Source organism: Triturus cristatus, chromosome 7, assembly GCF_964204655.1.
Source record: "Triturus cristatus chromosome 7, aTriCri1.1, whole genome shotgun sequence".
Taxonomy (NCBI): Eukaryota; Metazoa; Chordata; class Amphibia; order Caudata; family Salamandridae; genus Triturus; species Triturus cristatus.
This window is the reverse complement of record NC_140590.1, coordinates 821,391,178-821,413,348: the sequence shown is the minus strand read 5'-3', so window position 1 is coordinate 821,413,348 and position 22,171 is coordinate 821,391,178. Positions and strand designations below refer to the sequence as shown.

At 43.9% G+C, this 22,171-nt stretch overlaps 1 protein-coding gene across 1 annotated transcript in view; it reads right to left on the bottom strand.

Moving 5' to 3' along the window:
* Window positions 1-22,171, bottom strand: part of PDGFRB (platelet derived growth factor receptor beta) — a 213,585-nt gene that overhangs the window by 48,248 nt on the left and 143,166 nt on the right. The window contains exons 10-15 of the mRNA XM_085617731.1: window positions 21,432-21,561; window positions 19,302-19,522; window positions 17,507-17,601; window positions 16,849-16,981; window positions 13,832-13,936; window positions 13,310-13,420 (exon numbers count right to left, since the gene is read on the bottom strand). Coding sequence (XP_085473857.1) covers window positions 13,310-13,420; window positions 13,832-13,936; window positions 16,849-16,981; window positions 17,507-17,601; window positions 19,302-19,522; window positions 21,432-21,561 — 795 coding nt within the window. The remainder of the gene's footprint in view (window positions 1-13,309; window positions 13,421-13,831; window positions 13,937-16,848; window positions 16,982-17,506; window positions 17,602-19,301; window positions 19,523-21,431; window positions 21,562-22,171) is intronic.

The window sequence follows — 22,171 nt, the reverse complement described above, 5'->3', positions numbered from 1 at the left end:
GGGTCTATTAGGATGGCGGGCGGATCGCCACCACCCGTCTGGCAGTGGCGATCTGCCTGCCATTTTCCACCGCCCGCCTACCATTTCCCCCCCGTCAAATTACGATGGCGGAGGGGACCCCGGCAGACGGGGTTGGGGGCGCACTTTGGGGTACCCATGGTACCCCCTCCATTTGCAAGCACAATGTGGCAAGCACCGCGCGGTGCCTGCCACGTTGTGCATGCAAAAGCACGACATGCATATATTGCATTGTGGCGGGTGCTGCTTACAGCACCGCCCGCCACAATGCAATATATGCGGGATGCCACCACCACGGTGGCGGAGGCATCCTAATTCCCATGGCGGGACAGCCGCACCTGTGGTGGCCGGTCCAGTTTCCTGGTACGGTGGTGGGCGGACAAAGTCCGCCCGCCATCGTAATAGGTCCCTTAGTTATTGCAATGGCTAAACGTGCATTGAAAAGTGGACCTTCTATTTCATCATAAATGTTTGTACACTTGTTTGCATGGATACACACATAACAAGTCATGACAACCCAGCACTGTGACAGAAAGTATGAATGTTGAAGTATTGTAGAAGAGTAAAAGAAACAAAAATAACATTAATGATGTATGTACATTCATGATATATGCACTTTTTACAATATAATTTCGTTTTTTTTTTTAAACAACATGATTTAACTCAGGTGGCAACTGCTTCCCTATTTTTTCTATAAAAATGCATGGATAAAGAAAGAAAAAGCCATTTAAATTGGATTCTTGATTGCCACTTGCATATCTAATTGGAAACTTCTGCCATTTCTGAAGCTTGTCATGTTGTTGGATTAAAAATGTAAATGTAAAAAAATATCTTTGACATTCGTGTAAAACGAACCCTTATTTATGATGTTTTTTCACAGCTTTGAATAGTATTTCGCCACAATAAATATGTATTTTACCCCTCCCTAAGTTACACCGTAATGACGGAGGTGTAGGAAAAAGCATAGGTCAGTGAAATATGGATGTGTAACTTGCACATGTGCTTAACTTACCCACATTTATCCTAATCACACTGGTGCACATACAAAGGGTGGAGGGGGTTAAGAGCAGTGGGCAGAGAAATCCTGTGCTACTGTGGCGAACACCCATCACACAGATATAACTTGGTGGGTATTCATAATCATTTGTAAATACAATATTCAGCACACCTACATTACACTTGAATGTCCATAGTGGAAGGGTTGACGAAGTGTGAGAAAGCACACTAATCACTCAAAATTCACAGGGGGTATTTAGGAGAAAACAACATATTAGGAACAAATATTTGTAGATGAAATACAATAAAATAAATCACTGGTAGTGCCAGGACAACAAGAGTTACAATTTTTTTTCATGAATATCATATGTTGTTGGTTGTTCCTCAGGAGGCATTTTTTTTAATACCACAAATAGAAGTAGCTGACAATCAGATGCTTTTACAATTTATACCAGTGAAAAATAAGACTATTTTCATACACTGGGCCTACTGTCTCCAAAAGCTGTTACATATATCAATTGAATTTGAACAATTCTATACCTTTAACAATGTGTGAGAATTTTTCAAATTAATTTAGATACATTCTCAATCCCGGCAATGTTATATATAAGGAACATGTTACTTAGCCTGGAAGCATTTGATGGTAGCATGTAATGCTTTTGATTCACGTGCTCTGCATAATCCGGCCATCTAGTGTAGGGCTTGGAAGTTTGGAGGACTTTTATCTTCAAAAAAACCTTTGAAGTCACCAGAAGCACTGTGACTTCCCCCTTAGTGGATGAGAGCATGTATGCAGCGGCGAGTGAGCGAAGCTTCTTTTACATGTGCAATTTGAGCTTTTAACAGGTATTATTAGAAGATATCTGCAGTTAACATGGGCTTCCATGGAGGATGGTGGGCACGTGAATATCTACAGCACTACATGCTACAAACAGATGCGTACAGTGTAAGTAGCACTTTCCGTTTGTAAAATGAGTGGCCAAAGATACACATGCTCTGCAAAGATTTTAAAGCTGCACCCTCTATAATTGGTGGTTAGCATGTGGGTAGTGCAGATGTCTGAAACAAAATTCTTAATCCTGTCTGGCCAACCATAGCCTGCTTGTGGGTAACTATGTTCACATAACAGTGCTTGATAGAGGTGTGTGGGTTGACCAAGGGTCCACTTTACCTATGTCATCTGGTGGGATATTACCTAAAAAGGCCATGGGTGCACTTTCTATTATGGGTGGCGTGTTCCCTGGGTGGAAGAGGCAGGGTCCTTTTAGCTTGGTGCTTCAAGGTCTGTATACACTTGACTACCCACCCAGCTGTGCTAGCCTTTGAGATGGGATGGCCCTTATGGAGTTCTGCAAAGGTTACAAAGAGCTTGTGCAAGGGCTTGATCGTGTCAGTATAGTACATGAGAGCTCTTTTAATGTCTAGGGTATCATGGGGTCTCTCCGCTACAGAGTCTGGCTGCAGAAAGACGAATGGTAGTGCTGTAGTCTGATTGAGGTGGAAAGGAGGTACTAACATGGAGACAAACCTAGGATCAGTTCTGGGAACATCCCTGTCCTTTAAGACCTGAATGAAAGGCGTTTGCACTGTAAGTGCCTGCAGCTCGCTGATGCATCTGAGGGACAAAATGGCCATGAGGAAAACTTCCTTCCACAAGAGGAACAGTAAAGTGCAGGACTGCAGGGGTACACAGAAGGGACCCATAAGCCTGGAGAGGACTATATTAAGGTCCCACGTAGGGTGCAGGGGGCAATGTGGGAGGTATGATCCTCTTGAGGCCCTTGATGAATACTTTGATGAAAGGAATCCTAAATAAAGAAGAATGTTCCCTGTTTTACATTTAGGAGGCAATAGGGTCTTGGTGTAGCCATATGGAAGTGTAGGCAAGGCTTCACATTTGTAGGTGTTAGAGGTAAAAAATGCTGTCCTGGACATCTGACTTTGGAGGATCCGGGTGCTTGAGAATGCAATAGTTAACAAAACGTTCCCACTATGCAGCATAACAAGCCCATGTATTAGGACAGTGGGCTTCCTGCGGGATAGTCATGCATTCCTGAGGGGTATGAAGACAGCCAAAGTGTAAGGCCTCAAATACCGGATTGCTAGGTTGAGCTGTCTAGTGTCTGGGTGCCTGGTCTGACCTTGGTTTTGTGTGAGAAGGTTCAGTCTGTTCAGGAGCTTGTTGTTGGGGCTAATGGACAGCTCAAAGAGCATTGAGTACCAAGTCTGTCTAGCCCAAGTGAGATCCATGAGGATGAGTATGAGGAATGCTTGCTACATCTTCCTACCAAGTATAGAAGGAGTGGGAGAGGAGGAAAAACATAGGCCAATATCCTTGACCAATTCATTTATAGAGCATTGCCCATGGACTGTTGGTGTGGGTACTTATATGGCAAAGTTTACGTATTTTTAGTTGTTGGGTGGCAAATAAGTCTATCTGTGGGGTGCTTCAATTCTCGAAGTAAGTGAGTAGGAATTGCAGGTGGAGTTCCCACTCATGGATTTGTTGATGCATCCTGCTAGGCTGATCCGCAGTGTCATTGTCCACCCCCGATAGGTACTCTGACAAAACTTGTAAGTGGTGTCCAATGGCACAGTGCCAGATCTGTTGCACTAGTGCTGACAGAAGGGGCGGATGCATGCTGCCTTGCTTCTAGTGCCGTGAGGACTACTATGCCCTGAATTACATAAAAGAAGGCTTGCAGAGCTACGTGTATGGCCAGCAGCTTGAGGTAGTTGATGTGGTGCCCCGGGTATTGATGGGTTCACACCCTCTGTATTGTAATATCGTCTAGATGCACCCCATCCCCAGCGTGTGAGAGAGGCTTCTGTGGTAATGGTCACCTGTAGGACCTGCAGGTCTGAGAAAGGCCTGCCCTGCTGCTGTTCCACCACTGCAGACAGTGGTGAGCGCCAGTCTTTACCAACACCAGATCTTCCCAGTAACCCTCTGCTTGTGGCCATTGCACCAAGAGGCACTCCTGCAAGAGGCACATGTAGAGCCTGGAATGGGACACTATGGTAATGGATCACCCCTATTGGGCGCATTATGATAATGATCGTAAGTTGAAGATTCTGCTGATAAAAAGGCAGCCGCTGCTGAAATGCCAGTATGCTCTGTTGGTTGCGGTAGGCTTTGCCTATTAGTGCATTTAGGACTGACCCTAGAAAGGGATGGAACTGTAGGGGTTAGAGGAGAGACTTGGTGAAATTTATGGAGAATCCCAGGTTGTGGAGCAGGGAGACTGCAGCATGAGTACAAGCGTAAAGTTACTACTTTTAATTTTCCACATGTATGTGGAGGTCTCCACCACCAGGACAGAGATCACGGTATGGTGTAGGGAAAATGTAAAAAGATTAATAAAGTTTAAAAAAATTGTAAAAATATTTTTATGTTAGATTTCAATGTAAATAATTGTATACATTTATTTAATTAAATAATAAAATAAAAAATGCTAGAACAGTATTAAGGAAAATATGAATTACATATTTATTTAATTAAATTATGTTAAATTGTATTAATTGTTTTAATATATATTAAAAACAATAAGTATTAATTTAAAATAATATACATTTTTTTGTTGCATTCTTTTCAGGTAAAAAAGGTTATTAAACTATGTTATAATAAAATAATATTTATGTTTTATTTAATTAGAATTTTTAACAACAAATTAAATATATATTTAAAAGTCAAAATCAATTATATTATTTCCTACGACGGTTCTTTTTTAAGTCCCTTTCCACCATAATTTACTATGGGAGTGTGTATCTGTGAGAGGCTGACTTGTAGGCTGGGCTGGAGTACATTTATGGCTGTTTTTGTGCCATTTGGGCTGTACTAACTGTAGAAGTATCATTTTTGAATATCAATAGGCTTACTCCTTTGTGGGTAAGTGTTTGTACTCACATGTCTCTCCCTAAACCCCTCCTCACCCCTCTCTAAACCCCTCCCAGTTTGTAATAGATATGCCCTATTTTCCCACCACTTCCACTGGTCCCTTCCACGGTCGTATTAAGTGGTACACGTATGTGTAGAGATCTCCCCATAGAAAAGATAGGAGAGATTGAGGTGGTTAGCAAATTGTATTTGCTAGTAATTAAGTAGTAATAGTTTGTACTTCCTTACGTACTACAAATTGCAGTTTCTGAATCTGGCCCTACCAGTCCTCCTAGGGCAGGGTTCTTCAAACTGGGGGGAAGGCCCTCTCGGGAGGGGGGGTGGGTTCTTCAAGTGATCCCAGTGGGGGCGCCAGGCTCTGGCCAAATAAGCATTACGCTGATAGCAGTGCTTTGTTTTAAGTGGAAAAAATGAGCAGCAGTAAGCCACCCTATAATGGGCCATCACTAACATGTTTTGTCATGTATATCTTAGCTGAGATTATGTGTCAAAAGGGAAGGGACCTCAAATATTCTTCAAAACCTCCATCCCTATTTCTTCTAATAATCACACTGTGGATACTTAAACACGTTAGTAAGGCCTGCCTGACCAGATTAGTATGTTTGGCAATCTCTTCCTCAGCAAACACAACAAGCATTTGCAATACAATAGGTCTCGCATTTGCAAGAGTTTGAGCTATTGGCATTGTAAATGCCTATGACTTTTATTGATGTGTTTTGAAAACCTGCAAGCGGTGCGTAAACACGCACTTTGTACAGATAGTCTTTGCTTACGAGAAGCAAGGCTGGCAGTAAAATTGGCGCAGGTATTGCCAGCCATGCTTCTCGTAAGCAAAGGCTATAAGTACAGAGTGCATGTTTACGCCCCTCTTGCAAGTTTTCAAAACATAAATAAAAGGCATTGTTATTTACAATGCGAATAGCTCAAACTCTCGCAAAAGCGAGACCTATTGCATTGCAAATGCTTTTTTTTATTGAAAAAGAAAGTTGGAATGAGATTTAATGCGCTTTTCAGGTCAAAAGCCTAAATGGAAAACAATGTACTTTAAATGTCTGGCTAAAGAGGCTACAGGTAGCATTCGTCTAAATATTGCTCTTACGCCGACATCTGCAGACTGGTCACAGTGGAATAATGCAGACCGTTTCTTTTGGCAGTTTTGTATGGCGCGAACATGTGTGAAGGTGCTGGAGCACTTTACATGAACGCCAGTTACATTACACAAGGTCATGGTCTTTATTTGAGTCACGGAGAGATTAAGCGGCTTGCCCAGAATCACACGATGCTGACTGAACCGACGCCAAGACTTTAAGTGAGTCCCGTTCCCCCCAGTTCCTAAGTAGGCAGTGCTACCCTAACACCACATGCTTCCCCCAAGGGAGCAGCAGCCTGCGCTTTAATCACAAGTAGATGATAGACGGATGAAGTATATTGAGGGAGGATGGTGTAGAATGAAATGCTGAAAGTTCTAGAAGCAGTGCATCAATTGGGCAGACATTTTGTTCTCTTGATGGCGTAGGTTTGATGTTGTGAAAGGAGCAAGAAGGGCCAGCCAGTAGTGGAGGAGCAGATAATGGCATGTTGAGAGTTGTGCTGGAATTAAAATGTCTTTTGGATGATATGCTGCGTTGTGGAAAACATGAAGGTGTTCATTTTTCCTTCATTGTGTTCGACTTTAAGTGTCTTCGAGCTCTGCGGTGGAGACTGCGATGTTGACATTTATGCTCAAAGCCAATAGTCCCGTCAGTGGTCTAGAAATAGGACAGGTGAAGTGCAAGGCGCGTGCCTCATGGAGCTGTGCAATGTGCGCATGAAAGGAATGCAGATTTGAATCTGCATATTTCTGACTCTGCTTTATATTCAGCAGTGTTCGTTTAAATGGCAGCGTTCCAGTGATTTAAACCCAGTGAATCAAACCATCTGCACATTGCCAAATAGCCAGGCACCACATTTGCGCAGTTCCATAAAGAACAAGTTGATCAAACATTTAAATGCAAATCAAATAAAGTAAGGCAGATGGAGTGAAACCACAACTCCCTGTAAACAAGTAACCCGTCGCTTATTAGGTGTAAACCTGAAATGTATTTAGTGGTAGTCTGCAAAGTTGTCAAACTGTACTCTTGTGTGATGATGCCCGATGGACACTCACTGGCAGTGCGAGCACGGCCCAAGAACAGAAGGGGAAAAGCCACCACGGGCGCCCCCGCGCACTCACCTAAAGACACTACAGTAACAAGCCCGGTAGTTACTAGAGCCTCTTCCGCCATATTCGGGCCGGGGAGAAGACGTGGGAGGTCGAGGGCTGCCCGCGCATGCGCTGTAACTGAATTTTTTGCGTGTTCTACGACTGCAGCTCATGCCCAGTGGCAGCGGCGCGTGTGGACTTCAAAAGCCGCCGTACTTTAATGAGTGCTGCATCGTGCAGCCCAGGGAGGGAGCCGCCAAAGCAGCCAAGGCAAAAAAACAAAAGCAGAAGTCCGGCGGGAGCCCACCCCGCCTTCGTGAATGCCGCATGGTTTCAGACGGGGCTCCTGTGAGCAAGACGGAGCCCCGCGTGGTGCTGCTGTGAGCTGCTGAAGACACGCGACCAGCCGGAGTCCCCACAAGAGCTGGTAAGTGGGGCATGCTGTACGCAAAGCGCGCAGCGCTTGGAGTGCACGTGTGCATTTAAAAAAAAAAAAAAATTGCATGTTGTACATCGCAAGGCGCGCCGCGCTTGGAGCGCGCGTGCGCATTTAAAAAAAAAATTACATGAGGCTGGTGAGGACGATAGTGAAACTGCATGCTGGCTTGCGAGGGAAGGGGGACAGGAGATGTGCACGCCGCGTGGCTGTAAGCGCGTACACCAACTCACATCCACCGAGACCATGCGCGTGCCCATCTCCTGTCCCACTTCCGAGGCAAGTCAGCAACAATAGATCTCGCTGGCGACAGCGCTTCGCGCTGCGTTTACCAGGCGAGATCTAAAAACTACAGTGACCTCCCTTTCCCTCTTTGGGTTTGTCTCCTCTCCTCGTTACTAAGAAATGAGGTACAAGATCCCAATAGAACAAAGGCCAGTACAACACGTTAACTGGCCAGTAGATGTCACTACTGCACCGAGTTTTGTTTTCAATTAATTTCTTGGAACGAAATGCCTGTGACTCCCCCAAACTGGTGGGTTTACCGATGGGCGCCTGTGGTACCTCAGCAAGTGTCATACTCGAATCACAAGAGGTCGCTCCAACACCAGTGATCTCGGTTCCTGCTTGTAGGCTGCTGCGGCGTCTGCTGCAGGCGTTCACCTCGCTCTGGCTGCCAGCTTAGCATCTGTTCCTGTACTGTGCTCGGTGTTCAGCATTAATCAAGAAGCAGACCCGTGCCATAGGTTCCCAATGCCTCATTAATTAATGCATTCATTTATTTTTATAGTTATTTATGTAAAGTTATCCAGTGTGGGTAAATCGAAGATTGTGTATGAATCGAGGCAACTGGTATAATGAGAGGTGGTTAAGAACTTTGACCCTGATTGCTTTTTCATCAAGTAATAAAGGTTGGTTCTGAGCAGAACATTACACACTTCTCGCAAAGAAAAGAAAGTTGTTGCCATCGGTTCCCCGGATTAAGTGAATGTAATCTTAGTTTAACTGTCTTTGTATTCAACAATTTTGGTATAGATATATTTAGATGTGCGCCTCTATTTCTTCTTTTTTTGTGCTTTGTGTTTTTCTGTCTTGTTAACAAGCCTCCACTTTCTACCATAATTCCACCTTTTACGTTGCCGGAGAAGGAGTTTCCAACAGAGGGTGGAAACCCATGATGATCTGGGGTCCAGTCCAGGTATCGGCCAGTGTGGGGATAGATCAAGAGGGAAAAGTCACTTAGAACAAATAAATGTCCTGCATGTTGACAGTTTGAGCAATGCTGTGAGCCTGTGGCGTGTTGGGACTGGTAGGTGCGGATGGGTCTCGAGCTGCTGGCGCTGATGTCAGTGGTTATATAGTTTTGTATTGCATTTTTGATATACAGTGCAGGGCAATGCTCTGTACATATTCTGAAAAGGAAAAAAGTGGTTCTGTTGGGAGTGAACTTGATTTAAGGAACACTGAATGTGTATAAGAGATTGTTACAAAAAAGTGTACCTAATCACAAGAAAACACACACACATAACAAATATTACTCTAACCAACGTAAAGTGATTTTCGTTCTCAATATATTTTTAAATGTACATGATTATTATTGCAATATAAGACTGACCCAACGGACAATACATAAATACATTTAGTGAACAATAGTGTACAATCACATTAACAATCAACATGGACTTGACATCATGAACATATATTTGGACAAAAACATTAACATTAAAAGAATGATGATCCGTAGTTCGTAGCATATAACACCACAATATGTATTATTCAATATTCCAATGGTGGAATTGCATGGATCAATCAAATAGATAACGTCGACGTTTCGACCCTAGGAATACGTGTAGATTTATACGCATCAAAGACGGGTCTTCATCAGGACAACGACAACCAGTCAGTCTGTAATTACAGAACATATAATCAAAACCTCAAAGTTATGTGTGTGTTTAAGTAATTATTCTACAGCGATTATGTGGCTGCTGCTCACCTGAGAACAACGTTCTAAACCTTTCGATAGGACCCCCACTCCAGGGCCTTCAAGATTCCGCATCCATTTCACGTTTTTTGAATAATACCTGCTTCAGCCTTGGCCCCCGTTCCATGTCGTGTTTTCGATTTGGCTGACACACAATTTTTCGCGCGCGTTTACTTAAGCAGCTGACTGCATCTCCAGGTTCGGCTCTTTGTTTGTCCGGACTGTGAGAGACTGGAAGCGGATTCATTCGGCTCTAAGTAAGTCTGGGAGCATTTACATTTAGATCAGAGGCGCATGTTTTTCAGCGGCGGGCATTATTCACTCTGTGCTGTTTGCCCCTGTTTTAGTCAATTTCACGGTTTACGGAGTGGGGGTCAATGCAAGTTCCTCAACCGAATTGTTTCGGTTTATTCAGTTTCATAGCTTCAGAATATAGAGGCCACGCAAGCTTGAATACGTCTGTTGCGTATTGGTATTTTGAGTATGCCCTTTATCATGACGTTAATAAATCTATTTAATTTACGCTCATGGGTCATTGTAGACGTATGCATTAGCCCGCACAGGACTTTGACATCGCTCTGGGAGTTACCATTCAGTGTGGATACCAGTCCAAGGACGGTATCGTAGATTCAGGCGCAGACCTTGCTAGTACATTTAAGCTTATAAATAGGTGACTTTCTTTAAATTAATTCCGTCGTTCACTACGTCACTAACGATATCCAATATGCGTTTATTTGTAGACATTGTTGATCGCCTTGATGGTAATTTGTCTGCCCTGCGCAGGAGCTTCGTAAGGTATGTGCCGGCGATAAGTCACCATACGGACTATGATTATATATTTTACCCTACATGAGAGTTACTTTACGTTATTTGTTGCAGGAATTTTGCCATGTCGCAGGGATATTTTTGATTACTTTCACCGTATGCGACACAAGGAGATATATATACAAATCGATTCTTAGTCCTCAGGTGAGCAGCAGCCACATAATCGCTGTAGAATAATTACTTAAACACACACATAACTTTGAGGTTTTGATTATATGTTCTGTAATTACAGACTGACTGGTTGTCGTTGTCCTGATGAAGACCCGTCTTTGATGCGTATAAATCTACACGTATTCCTAGGGTCGAAACGTCGACGTTATCTATTTGATTGATCCATGCAATTCCACCATTGGAATATTGAATAATACATATTGTGGTGTTATATGCTACGAACTACGGATCATCATTCTTTTAATGTTAATGTTTTTGTCCAAATATATGTTCATGATGTCAAGTCCATGTTGATTGTTAATGTGATTGTACACTATTGTTCACTAAATGTATTTATGTATTGTCCGTTGGGTCAGTCTTATATTGCAATAATAATCATGTACATTTAAAAATATATTGAGAACGAAAATCACTTTACGTTGGTTAGAGTAATATTTGTTATGTGTGTGTGTTTTCTTGTGATTAGGTACACTTTTTTGTAACAATCTCTTATACACATTCAGTGTTCCTTAAATCAAGTTCACTCCCAACAGAACCACTTTTTTCCTTTTCATATACGTACCCAGGTTCTGAGGGTTACTGGGTTACCCCATTAAATCTAACTGTACATATTCTGGGCATGATCCCCGTATTTTGTGTAATGGGCAGCCTTGAACTGGACTATTGTCAGCAATAGTGTGTGGTCGTGCCTTAGACGCATACTTCTATTTCTGAATAGTTTACAAGCAGGATTGTGTGCTCACCTACACTCGTGCATTAGCGTTTTTATGTTACTAGTCAAATACAACAGTGTAATACGTCACAAAAAATGTATGTTAATGCGGTTATATCTTAAGGGGGACTAAATAAACCACACTGACCGTTCTAACGACCCATCTAGTTAATCGCTGGATATATTATATATGCCCAAGTCCTTCGTATAGAACTGGCACAGGCCATTCCTGCACCTTGACTACCACTTTAGCCACCGAGCCACGGCTGGAGAATGCCAAGCGGCGAGCACCGTCATCCGCATCTCAGGTGCATGCGCCCCAGTCCTGCACGGCCTCCAGAGGGAAAGAGGGCCTGGCGGAGACCCCTGGGACAGGCAATGCCCGAGATTCCCCCCCCCCCGCACAGCTTTTCATGCACAGCAGCATGGGGGGCGATCCCAGGGTCCCATGGGTCAAGTGGTATAAAGGCACAGTGGGGTGTGCAGGCACCTCCCTGACAGCAGGAGCATCGCAGGGACTCCCATGAAGGTCCTGGGAATGCCTTGATATTGGCGAGGTAATCTCTAGAATTGGGTAACGTGCGCACAGCATGGAAGCCTTGTGATTACCACTGTGCTTTGGGGCGCTTTGATGACACCAGCCACCCTCTCCCCAAGGCTGAGGGAATCCCTCAGAAGCTCCTGCCAGCTCTGAGCTGGTACCACAATACCTCTGCGCCACCATATCAGGTAAAATTGAACAACAAATACCACTGTCGGATGCTTACACAGCAGGGCTCTAGCAGACCGCAGGGAGGCGCGGATACTGCAGAGATCCCTGCCTTAGACTTATTATTGGCACCAGAGTCGCAGGTGACGATACACTGGTGGAGGGAGACGGATGTCTCTTTCAGAGTTAAATTCTAGGCCTAATTTAAGTAAAGTCAAGGCTTTAAGTGGGATGAAAAAACTGGGAGGTCTCGCAAAGGGGTGTGGCCAGTGTAATTAAGGGCGTGGCTTAAGACCATGAAAGCTAAAAATCTGTGCTTAGCATAACGTGCTGTCGGACTTGTATGTTGCTGTTTTTGCCATTGCATCCAGATATATGATACAACAAGTAACATCATACCTACAACATGGCAGGACTATTGGCTTTGTCAATGCTTGTTAGATGCATAAGATAAATAAGCAGCAACTATGGCTTGTATATAATATTGAAAAAGCTTTCACTTGAAGCCCTTTGACACCACGACAATGTTGCTGCTCTTGAGTTTGAAAAAGAGAAGAGAAATCCAGAGAGAAAATGACTCTCTTTAAAGGATTTCCCTTCCCCTACACCCCTCACCTGGCATGACGTCATGCCGTAACTTCTCCACTAGTGAGAAGCGAGCAGTGTGAGCACGTGCAAATCTATGTGCCTGCTATCACTGCAGTCCGGAAATAAATGGACCGCCTGTGCCAGGGCACAAAACAGAGCCCGATAGAGACCAATTTCGAGGCCCCCTTTAAAAAACTGCCGGTGCTTAGACCTGGTGAGACCAGGCCCACTTATAGCCCTGGGTAAAGCGTTATAGGACTCAAGCTCTTCAACTGTGCAAGACCTGTGAGCTGATGGCCGTGAGGCAGGCCGATCTGTCCCATTTCCTGATTTAGACCCATAGATGCTGCACAACGCTCCGAAGCATGAACTTGTCTGTCCCCACTCAACAAAAATCATATAGAAGTGAATGAATGAGTATGTATGCAGACATACTTTGGTGCATAAAACAGACATATCTACCTAACCTACATGTGTAAATAACTGCATACATTAATGCTGGTGGAGATCACATGGTCTCTGGGTAACTGAGGGCGCAATGTTGGATGTATGAGGAATCCATGGGGCTGAGGCAAGAGGCCGTGGACTCTCCAATGGAGGAAGGATGCACGTTTTGTCTGAGAGTCGGTCTGTAACTGTAAACCCATATTTATTCTGGTGTGATAGAGGGCAGAGCATGTGTTTCCTGATACACAAGGGAAAAACTGCCTCCTGGTCCCAGAGCGGTAATACTCAGGTCAGACCACGCGTGTGGAGATGGGCACATGGTCTGGGATATTGAGGGGTCGGTTACCTCCTTTAGTGCACGCCGCCAGCAGGTTCACAATGTTGAGATGAGGGCCCAAGTGACTCATAATCTTCAGTTCAGACATCAGGGCGCGCTTCTCGCTGGTCCTAGCCGTAGCTGTGAAAAAATTGAAAGAAAAGGCAAAGGAAAACGGTGTAGGTGTTAGATCCTAGCACTGCATTGGCTTACAGCAAAGACTTCTTTTATTAGGTGGCAGCAGTTGAAGAAAACAAAATCTGGCACAGTGGGGGAATAGCCATGCTGTTTTTAGGATTTTTGTTTATAAATGCATGTTATTCAGGACGCCATCAGTTGACAGTGTGTTGGTTGGGTGGGCTTATATGATGTTTATATGGTGCTAAAAGGGCCATTGAAAGCATGGTCATACAGAATCCTCAAATATTGAGAATCCAAAGGGCGTTTCTCCTGGGCAGGTAGTGTTTAAAAAGCACAATTAGTGGAAGAAAACAGGGGGGGTTCGGCTAGAAATGTATAGTTTGCATAGGAAGCGATAGGAATCTCACTCACACTTCAGCATCTTCACAGCCACCTTCATGGCAGACTTGCAATGGCCGAGGCCATGCGCTGTCGCTTCCACGACTCTTCCGAAGGCGCCCGAGCCCAGGGTCCGACCTGTGTCAAGAAGCAAATGAGGTCAGTAGCCAGGAATCGACGAGAGTCAACACATAATGGACCTTCATATGATGTGCTCATTTATTAATAAGAGGCAGTATAATTTGTCATGTTACATGTATTGTGTGATGCCCTCCAGAGTACATTTTTGAGGGGGAAAACGATTGCCTAGCCTGTGCTGGAACATTTCACGATTTTGCTCAGTTTGAATTAAACCCTTGCGTTACTGCGCACATATATTTTTAATGCATTTCATTGTATTTTTGCTGTTGTAGTCTGCTACCTATGAATATTTATACCATTGCGCTGATAACTAACGAGATAAGAGAGTCAGAGTGCCTGGATGACTTTGGGAGTAGAGAGAATGTAAAGAAATTAATATCTCCCATTGGATATATCAAGAATTCCGAAATGCACTCCTACACGATCCCATGCATTTCCTTTCCTTCCTGGGTAAATATTTTCAAATGTTGCTCTTAATGCGCGACCTCCAGCCTGTTATTGCCATTATTCTGGGTTTTAGGTTTCGAGACATACTTCCGGAATTGCCAGAATTTGATTTTTATTTTATCCCTCACTTGTACTTCAGTTAGTGAAGAGTAGGAAAACCGCCCATTTTACGTTACTCAGTGAACCACCAGAGGGCAGTGCTCGCCCACTTATTTATTTCTGAAAAGCATTCACTGCTATTGCTAATTATTTGCAGGCCTGTCTCCTATTTCCTTCACTTGTAGATGTGACGGGAAGAGATGCCAAGAATTAAAGTATTTACGATCTCAGATGTCAAGAAGTGCTCCCTACACCCTCGTCCATTAATTTCCTCCTTTGAAATAGAAGTCATTTTTTTCTCTTTCGTAATTCTGAATTCTCAAGCGCACTCACCAGATTTAAATGTTTCCACTCGCCTTAAAAGTCAAAGATAACCTTCTCAGCTGTCAGGGAATGTTTGTGTAAGCCTAACCTGTTTGTAGATGCATCATTCTCACACCACGGCTACAAACCTTAGCCAATCTCCCCTGTCTAGACCCTGGTGAGTGACGCTCTGTGACATCATCAGAACGCAGGCGCGTGGGCCCCTGAGCTGTGAGGCTTATCAGCCCTTTTCGCGCTCACTGGCCCCATGCACAGCAGGAAGGGCCTTCCCACCTCTTTCTCAAGTAGGCATGGCTTATCGGAGAAAGGTCATGCGCCTTTTCTGTGTGCCTAGTGAGTGGCATATGGTGAGTGACTGGTGCTGCCAGCGATGCCAAGAGTCTGATGCTACCCAGTGCTTGAAATGGAAATATAAAAGTGCAGATACCAGTGCTTAATTTGTAAAAAAAAAAAAAAAAAAAAAAGGAAGTGCCGGGCCGTCATCAGAGTGCCGGTACGCAGTACGTCATTGCTACCCACTGCTGTGAAACAGTTCTTATCGGAATTCAAGGCCGCGGCTGGTATTGTGTGCCCACCAGCTCTCTGCATACACTGAAAGGCTGCTCGATCGCTCCTTTCGTTTTGGGCACCCATGCTCAGGTTTACAATAACGTACAAGGCATCCCTTTGCAGTACTAAGAGCCACAAAAAAAAATGCAAACACTTTGATCCAAAAGTGCAGCGCAAGGCAGTAGCCAGAAAATGTAAACACCTCACTCTTGAAACATACCTCTAATCAGACTGAGCCTGTGAAGCTCGCAAATGCGGCCCGCCTTCGAAAAGTTCCTTTCATCCTCCTTCCTTCTATCCATCTAGTTACCCTTCCATTTACCTTTCCATCTAGCCATCCATCCATCCTACACCTTTCATCAACCCATCCATCCATCTTTTCACCCATCCACCCAGAAATATGTTCATATGTCCATCCATCTTTCAACCATCCACCCATTTACTCTTCTCCATCTGTCCATCTTCCTGTACCTCCACCCATTCACATTTTCACCTATCAATCGTTTCACTCCCCATCCAACCTTTCATCCCTTCCATCTACCAATCCTTTCGCACTTCCATACATTGATTCACTCTTTCATCCTTTCACTACTCCCACATTATTCCTTCCACGTTTCCATCCTTCCTTTCTCCTCTGGTCATTTATTCCCCCTTTCTATCAACCCATTAGTTTCCCTCATCCTTCTTTTTCTTTCATAGCTTCCTCTCTGATGCTCATTGTTTTCCTCTGTGTTCCTCTCTTGACTTAATGTCTTTCTTTGTGTTTCCTTCTCTGTTCATGCCAACTGGAAGCCCTAACCCCTCTCTCATGGTAATTCCTACTGGTGTTTTTTAATATCATTTTATCTGCAGACCTGCAGAGGTAAGAGGTTTAAAAACAACTAATTAATGTTGATGTGGTTCCAGTTGGCCCGGTTATCAACCTTAGTTGCATCCCCTGCTTAAGCTGCTAAAGTTGGGGTCCCCCCCCACCACACTGGTGCAGTGCTCAAATCGAATTGCGTCACTAAGCACACACCCAGCTATAATCTATGTAAAGTGGGAATAATTGGTTAGGACAGTGGTAATACCCATAGATTTTCATGTAAATCCAGATGTACTAAAATAGTGTGCCTTGTCTTTTGGTGAAAATATAACACCCAAATAAACCAGCAGAACGGAGGGACAACAGGAAAATATTTTTATATTCCTATGCGTAACGTGTGTTTTATGCAAAATGACAGATTTTGCATGCTTACCCTTGGACAGCTGATCTTGCACTGATATTTGGGTTCACGATTGTACCTTGGGTCCAGATCTCACGCAGAGTAGGGCTGTCTCACCTTTGAGCCACAGCACAACACTTAGCATTGCACTAACACTGCTTTTTTATCTCTCTGAGGAACTGGGCATCTTGTATTGGATGGGGGGATCCAGAGATATTCTGAATGAATAATAATGGATGACCGTTCTAGGCCCAGAGCCATCCCCCCTGTAGACACCTTCTTTACCTAGCACAAGCTTTTCTCGAGGAAGTTCCCAGCTGTAGTCATAGGGCAGCTGCATGGGGTCCACATAGATGTATTCATGGCCATCAGAGCTCACTGACTCGATCACCTTCCAGCGGATCTCATAACGGGGCTTCTGCAGGAGGAAAGAAGGGAGAGTTCAAACAAAGACAACCACACAACACACCCACCCACAGGGAAGCGGGCGGTATACTGTTAGCAAGCATCAGTGGGCAGCTACACTTGAAGCTTTCTCAAACGATGGCTGATATTGGTGTCTAAGTGCTCCTGGGACCTTATCACTGCGGTAGCGGTAACTGAGTGACTGACTCAGGGTAGAGCTCAGATTTGAATTTTTAATAAGTTCTCATGACATGTATGATAATAAAATGTGTAACTGCATGACTTCTCCCCCAGCTTCTTGACGTCACAGGGGCAAAGTTTCAACCTTTTACATGCCTTTAATTCACACCAACATCATTCTCAACGCGGATGCACATGAAATCTGTCAGTCATTTGATGGTTAGACATGCCCAGGCGGATCTCCCTGCACCGTCCTCATGGACAGGAGGCATTCCCTTCTTTGTGGGCCGCATGGGGCAGCCCCAAGATAAATTTACAAGCCACCCCTGACGAGGGCTTCCCCGGAGAAGCAGGCTACCTTTCGCCAGAGCGCGATGAGGATAATCAGGAATATCACCACCAGGAACACCAGCGCCAGGACGGCAGAGATGAGCACCAGCTTGAAGGGCAGGGCTGGAAAGGAAAACCAAACACAAACCATGAGTAGTTGTGGCCTGGCCTACAAGATGCTCTGCTTCATGTTAAGAGACAAAGAGGCAGAAATGTTCCAGGACTCAGAATGTCAGTAATGTGCTTCTAGCGTGGTATTTGCTCTCATCTGATGCATCTCCGCGACCCCTCGGGCTTTACTGGCACGGGTTGGTAAATCGTTTTAGAAAGAGGTGTGCTGTTCTCCATCTGCTCTTGGTCGTGATCCTAAGAGGACCCCGCCTGAAACGGAACGCAAAGAGTGCAGACCCAGTGATGTGCTTCGTTTATTCTCTAGACTTGAAAACGAACCTTTCTCCTAAGCTGTGAGGTCTTTGCAAAACTATCAGTCTGAGTCCAGACCACATTAAAAGCCTGGCTACCTTCATAACAGCCCAGCAGAGAACTCTCTTTTGTAGATCAGACGTATGGGTCCCCGCAGTGCCTTGGGAGGTAGGGATTCCGAGCACTTCATAAGCATCAGACTACAAGGTATTGGCATCCTCTTGTGACCTTCTGTGCAACTGGACTGCCACAAAACCTCATCACTGCCACCCCTCCAATCATCTTATAGCAGAGGCATAGGCGACAGCATCATTGGCGTGGGAGAACACATCAGGCCAGTTTGGTACCCTGTCAAAGTGAGACTTCACACCATCCAGCTTAACTCTCCCTATCACTGAATGTATCAATCAATGTCTTGGAACAGGTTACAGAGCCTTTAATCTCTTTATATGCTGTTACTATGAACCTGTATTTACTCCTTAGGTAACTCTAGTAATTGCTGCTGGTTTAATTCTGTAAAGCGATCTGATACCCTCGAGTCAAGTTTGTGCTATACAAAACTCAATAAATAAATAAAAATTACACAGATCCCTTTTTACTCATGATACCGACCGCAACATCTAGGAATTTATTTGGCATGTTAAAAAAATAAGTGTTGGCTGTGTTACCTCAAAGCTGTGATTCTATTTGTTCATCTGAGCAGAGGCCAAAAGTGAAATGGGAATAGAAGCTGGATTGTGAGCTCCAGATCCGGTCTTATGCCCACAGCCAGACCACAGGAGAAAGTTCACACTGATCTGTCGGGCTCAGATCAGTGTCAAAAGTCTGTAGTTAAAATGCATACAAGTGCTTCGAGGCATCCTTTCTGCAGTATGCGCGGCACAATGGTATTCACTCATTCACTTCTTAAATCATTTTGACTATAATTTAAACCGAAGCATTGATGGAGTTGACCAGTGGGTCCTTAGAAAATGTTCATACATCTTCATATGCATGTCAGATAATTTTGTTTTCCCATGAACAACTCTATGACTCCCTAAAGTGGAGAGGTTTGCGGCAGACAAACCCCATGAATAAAGGGATGTCCTTGAATCCTCCCCAGATCCCTCAGCGGATCTGATTGCTGCTGATAGAATGTGTCACTTGGAAATTAGGTGTTTAAAAAGCAACCACTGAGATTTCTAGCGTCTAGGTCAACATCTACTCCTTCTGCAGGCTTGCTTGGGCCACAGCGGCCTTGCAGCAGTTGCCCACGTGGATTCTGGGTGTGTAGCCCAACCCCCTTTGTGGAGAAACTTAGAATCAGTCTAAACTACACCATCTCCTCAAACCTCCTGGATATTTGTGAGTTCCCCCACCCAGTATGACCCTTCACTAACACCCGAGATGTGAGGACTCACAGTTTGGCACTAATGTCACCTCCAGGTTGTCGGCGCCCAGAAAGTTGTGTGCCAAGCAGCGCACAGACAGGGTCTCCTCCACACTCAGGAACTGCAGTGTGCTCTTCACCAGGAAGACCTTCTGCTCCTGCGCCTCTAAGGCGGTGTAGTTGGTCTCCAGCTCCAGCACACTGGAGCTGTTGTCCAGCGCCTTCCATGGCTCGGATCCATTCCCGTTGCACCTTACAAAACACAGAAACACAAAGTCAATCCAGAAGCACAACTTCAACCAAAGAAAGGGCAAAGTGACATCAAAAGCACGCCATATCCCCAAAAATAAAATGTCAACCAAAATAGCAGATTAAACAAAAAACACAAGAATAATATTTGCAATTTTAACAGTAAACCAAAAAGCATGAAGTCAACCTTAATCCCAAAATTCAAACTAAAGGTATAATTTTAATAAAGAAAACATATTGACACCTAAAATCACCACATAGAAAAAATGCACTTCAACCATCGATAGCACAAAATGAACCCAAAAGTGCAGGTTCTGTTGAAAACTACCAAAAACAGAAATTCGAACTAAAATACATCAACCAAAACCTAAAAACTATTTGGCCCTTCTAACATTTAACCTCAGACAAAAATGTTCTGCCGAATAAAGCATGCAACTTCAAAAGTAACATTTCTATCACAGAAGCATATCAACCTAACAGTAATCGTCAGCCAAAAAGATCAACAAATATAACTAATATATCGCGAAAGCCAAAATGTCAGGACAGGCACACAACTTTTACCTAAAAGTACAACCTTAACCCAGACTATACCTTTAATGCAAACGGCACATAATGAAACCTAAAAACAAACACAAAATCCACAGCATTTGAAAAGTTCAATTCCAGACGATAAAGCACTTATGAACACAACTTTTCCTAGATTAAGTAAAACTATAGAGCACACAATACAGCACGTGTTCCATCTCATAGTGTAACATAAAGCAGAAGTGTGACATAAGGAGATTTATAATTTGAAAATATTTTAAATAACGGTGTGAATAAAAAGATGTCTGTATGAGAGGCTGATATGCAGCTTACCATGGCATTGACTTTCCTGATAGACCAGGCTGTAGTAAAAACTCATCATTTCCTGCCAGGGAAGTCCATCTATGTCTGATAAACTATGCTATTTTATATACTTACCGTTGATTGACCAGATGCGTGGTTAAATATAACTAAATTCCTCCAGAAACTTAGGCTCAGATTTACTAAAAACCACATCCAGAATTTCAAGAGTGCTTCCAGGGAACTATACAAAATTGGGCAATGCCATATTTGAAAAGAGTTGTGTGCTACTGGTGTCATTTGCAAAGCTAGTGCAAAATAAGCCATTTCAGGGCACCGCGGTGGAAAGAGAGATCAGTGCTGTTCTACACAACGAGTGCAATCAAGGGATACCCTTAAATACAAGTTTGACTGCGATGACGCCTGCCCAAGAGTAGGTCAAGTAAAAAGTGTAATTTTACAGAAATGATGCCTTACACAAGAGAATATCACGATATTCTGCTCACCCAAGCTTATGCCTAGCGTCATTTAGTGCTAGGTTTTCTTGCAAAGGCAAGGCCCTCTATGTCAGTAGACCTGGTTTCATTGGTGATAGGACTTCATGCTCAGCCAGGGTGTGCTGTACTAGTAGACCTGACTTTATGCTGAACCATGGAGGTGATTGCATGGTTCCTGAACCATTGCACCCACTTTGCACAGAGTACCAGGTGCTGCGTTGCAAGAATCAAAGCAATTTCTGGCTGTGATCGTGTCAACTTTCAGTGCAAAGTAAGGTTCGCATGTGAAAGTTGATTGGCACTGCCATTTGTACCGCTTTGTGTCCCTAGAGCGCTAACGCAAAATGTTAGTAAGTGTGAGTCATAGTCTGTCACTGAATCAAAAATAGGCCAAAATAGTTGATTCACCACTACCCGCTACAAAAATGATGAACCACTGGCTTTTCTAAGCCTTAAGAAGCTGGTCTGTGTGGTCAAATATCAAAACATTAGTTCAAGCCATTAAATGGTGCCAGATCCTATAGTTACATTGCATTTTAGGCTCATGGCACAACAAAATCTGGGTACAATAAGTGTCAAGTATCCCTTACCTCTTCATGTCGCGGCAGGTATACCACGAGATTTCCGGCAAGGGCATTCCTTTGCTGATGCAGGTCACAACTACCTGCCCTCCACTGGCATCATGGTGGAAATCTTTCAGCAGCAGGACTTGGGCCGGCACTGCTCCCAAGGGAAGAAGACATGAGGGAGCCAGGTCAACAGTGTCACAGGTCTCGATCAACCTAAAGTTTCGTTTCTAATTGGTGGCCTGCCCTTTAGGTAAGTGGTGAATGGCTTTCTCCTCCCACACGTTTCTAGACTCATGTAGTAAGTGAACATTTGCATAAATATTACAAAAGCACAGAACTTACAACTTCCTAGAACTTCAACTTGGAAAGATGAGAACCCAGCATGGATACTGGTAATGAACAAGTGTGCTGAGTTTGAGAAGGGAACCACATTTTGGGGATATAACTGCACTATACTTGTAGCACACTTTATCCGTAGTCTGTGGCAACAGGAAATCTTGCTATGGTCAAGTTCGGGTGGCCAACTAGAGCACACAGTGGCTGTGGTCTGTTTGACAAGGAGAACTATAGACGGTTTTTGTGCCCATCTAAGACATAAAATTGTTTATGGAGCTTGGGTAAAGATTCTGATATGGATTATGTTTGTCATCAGGAATATCAGCCCCCCATAGGCACATTACAAAGGACAATGTGACGTAGGGTGAATTTTACTGCCCACTTAGAACGCACTCCACATATAACCCATGGGAAGAGAGTTTTAA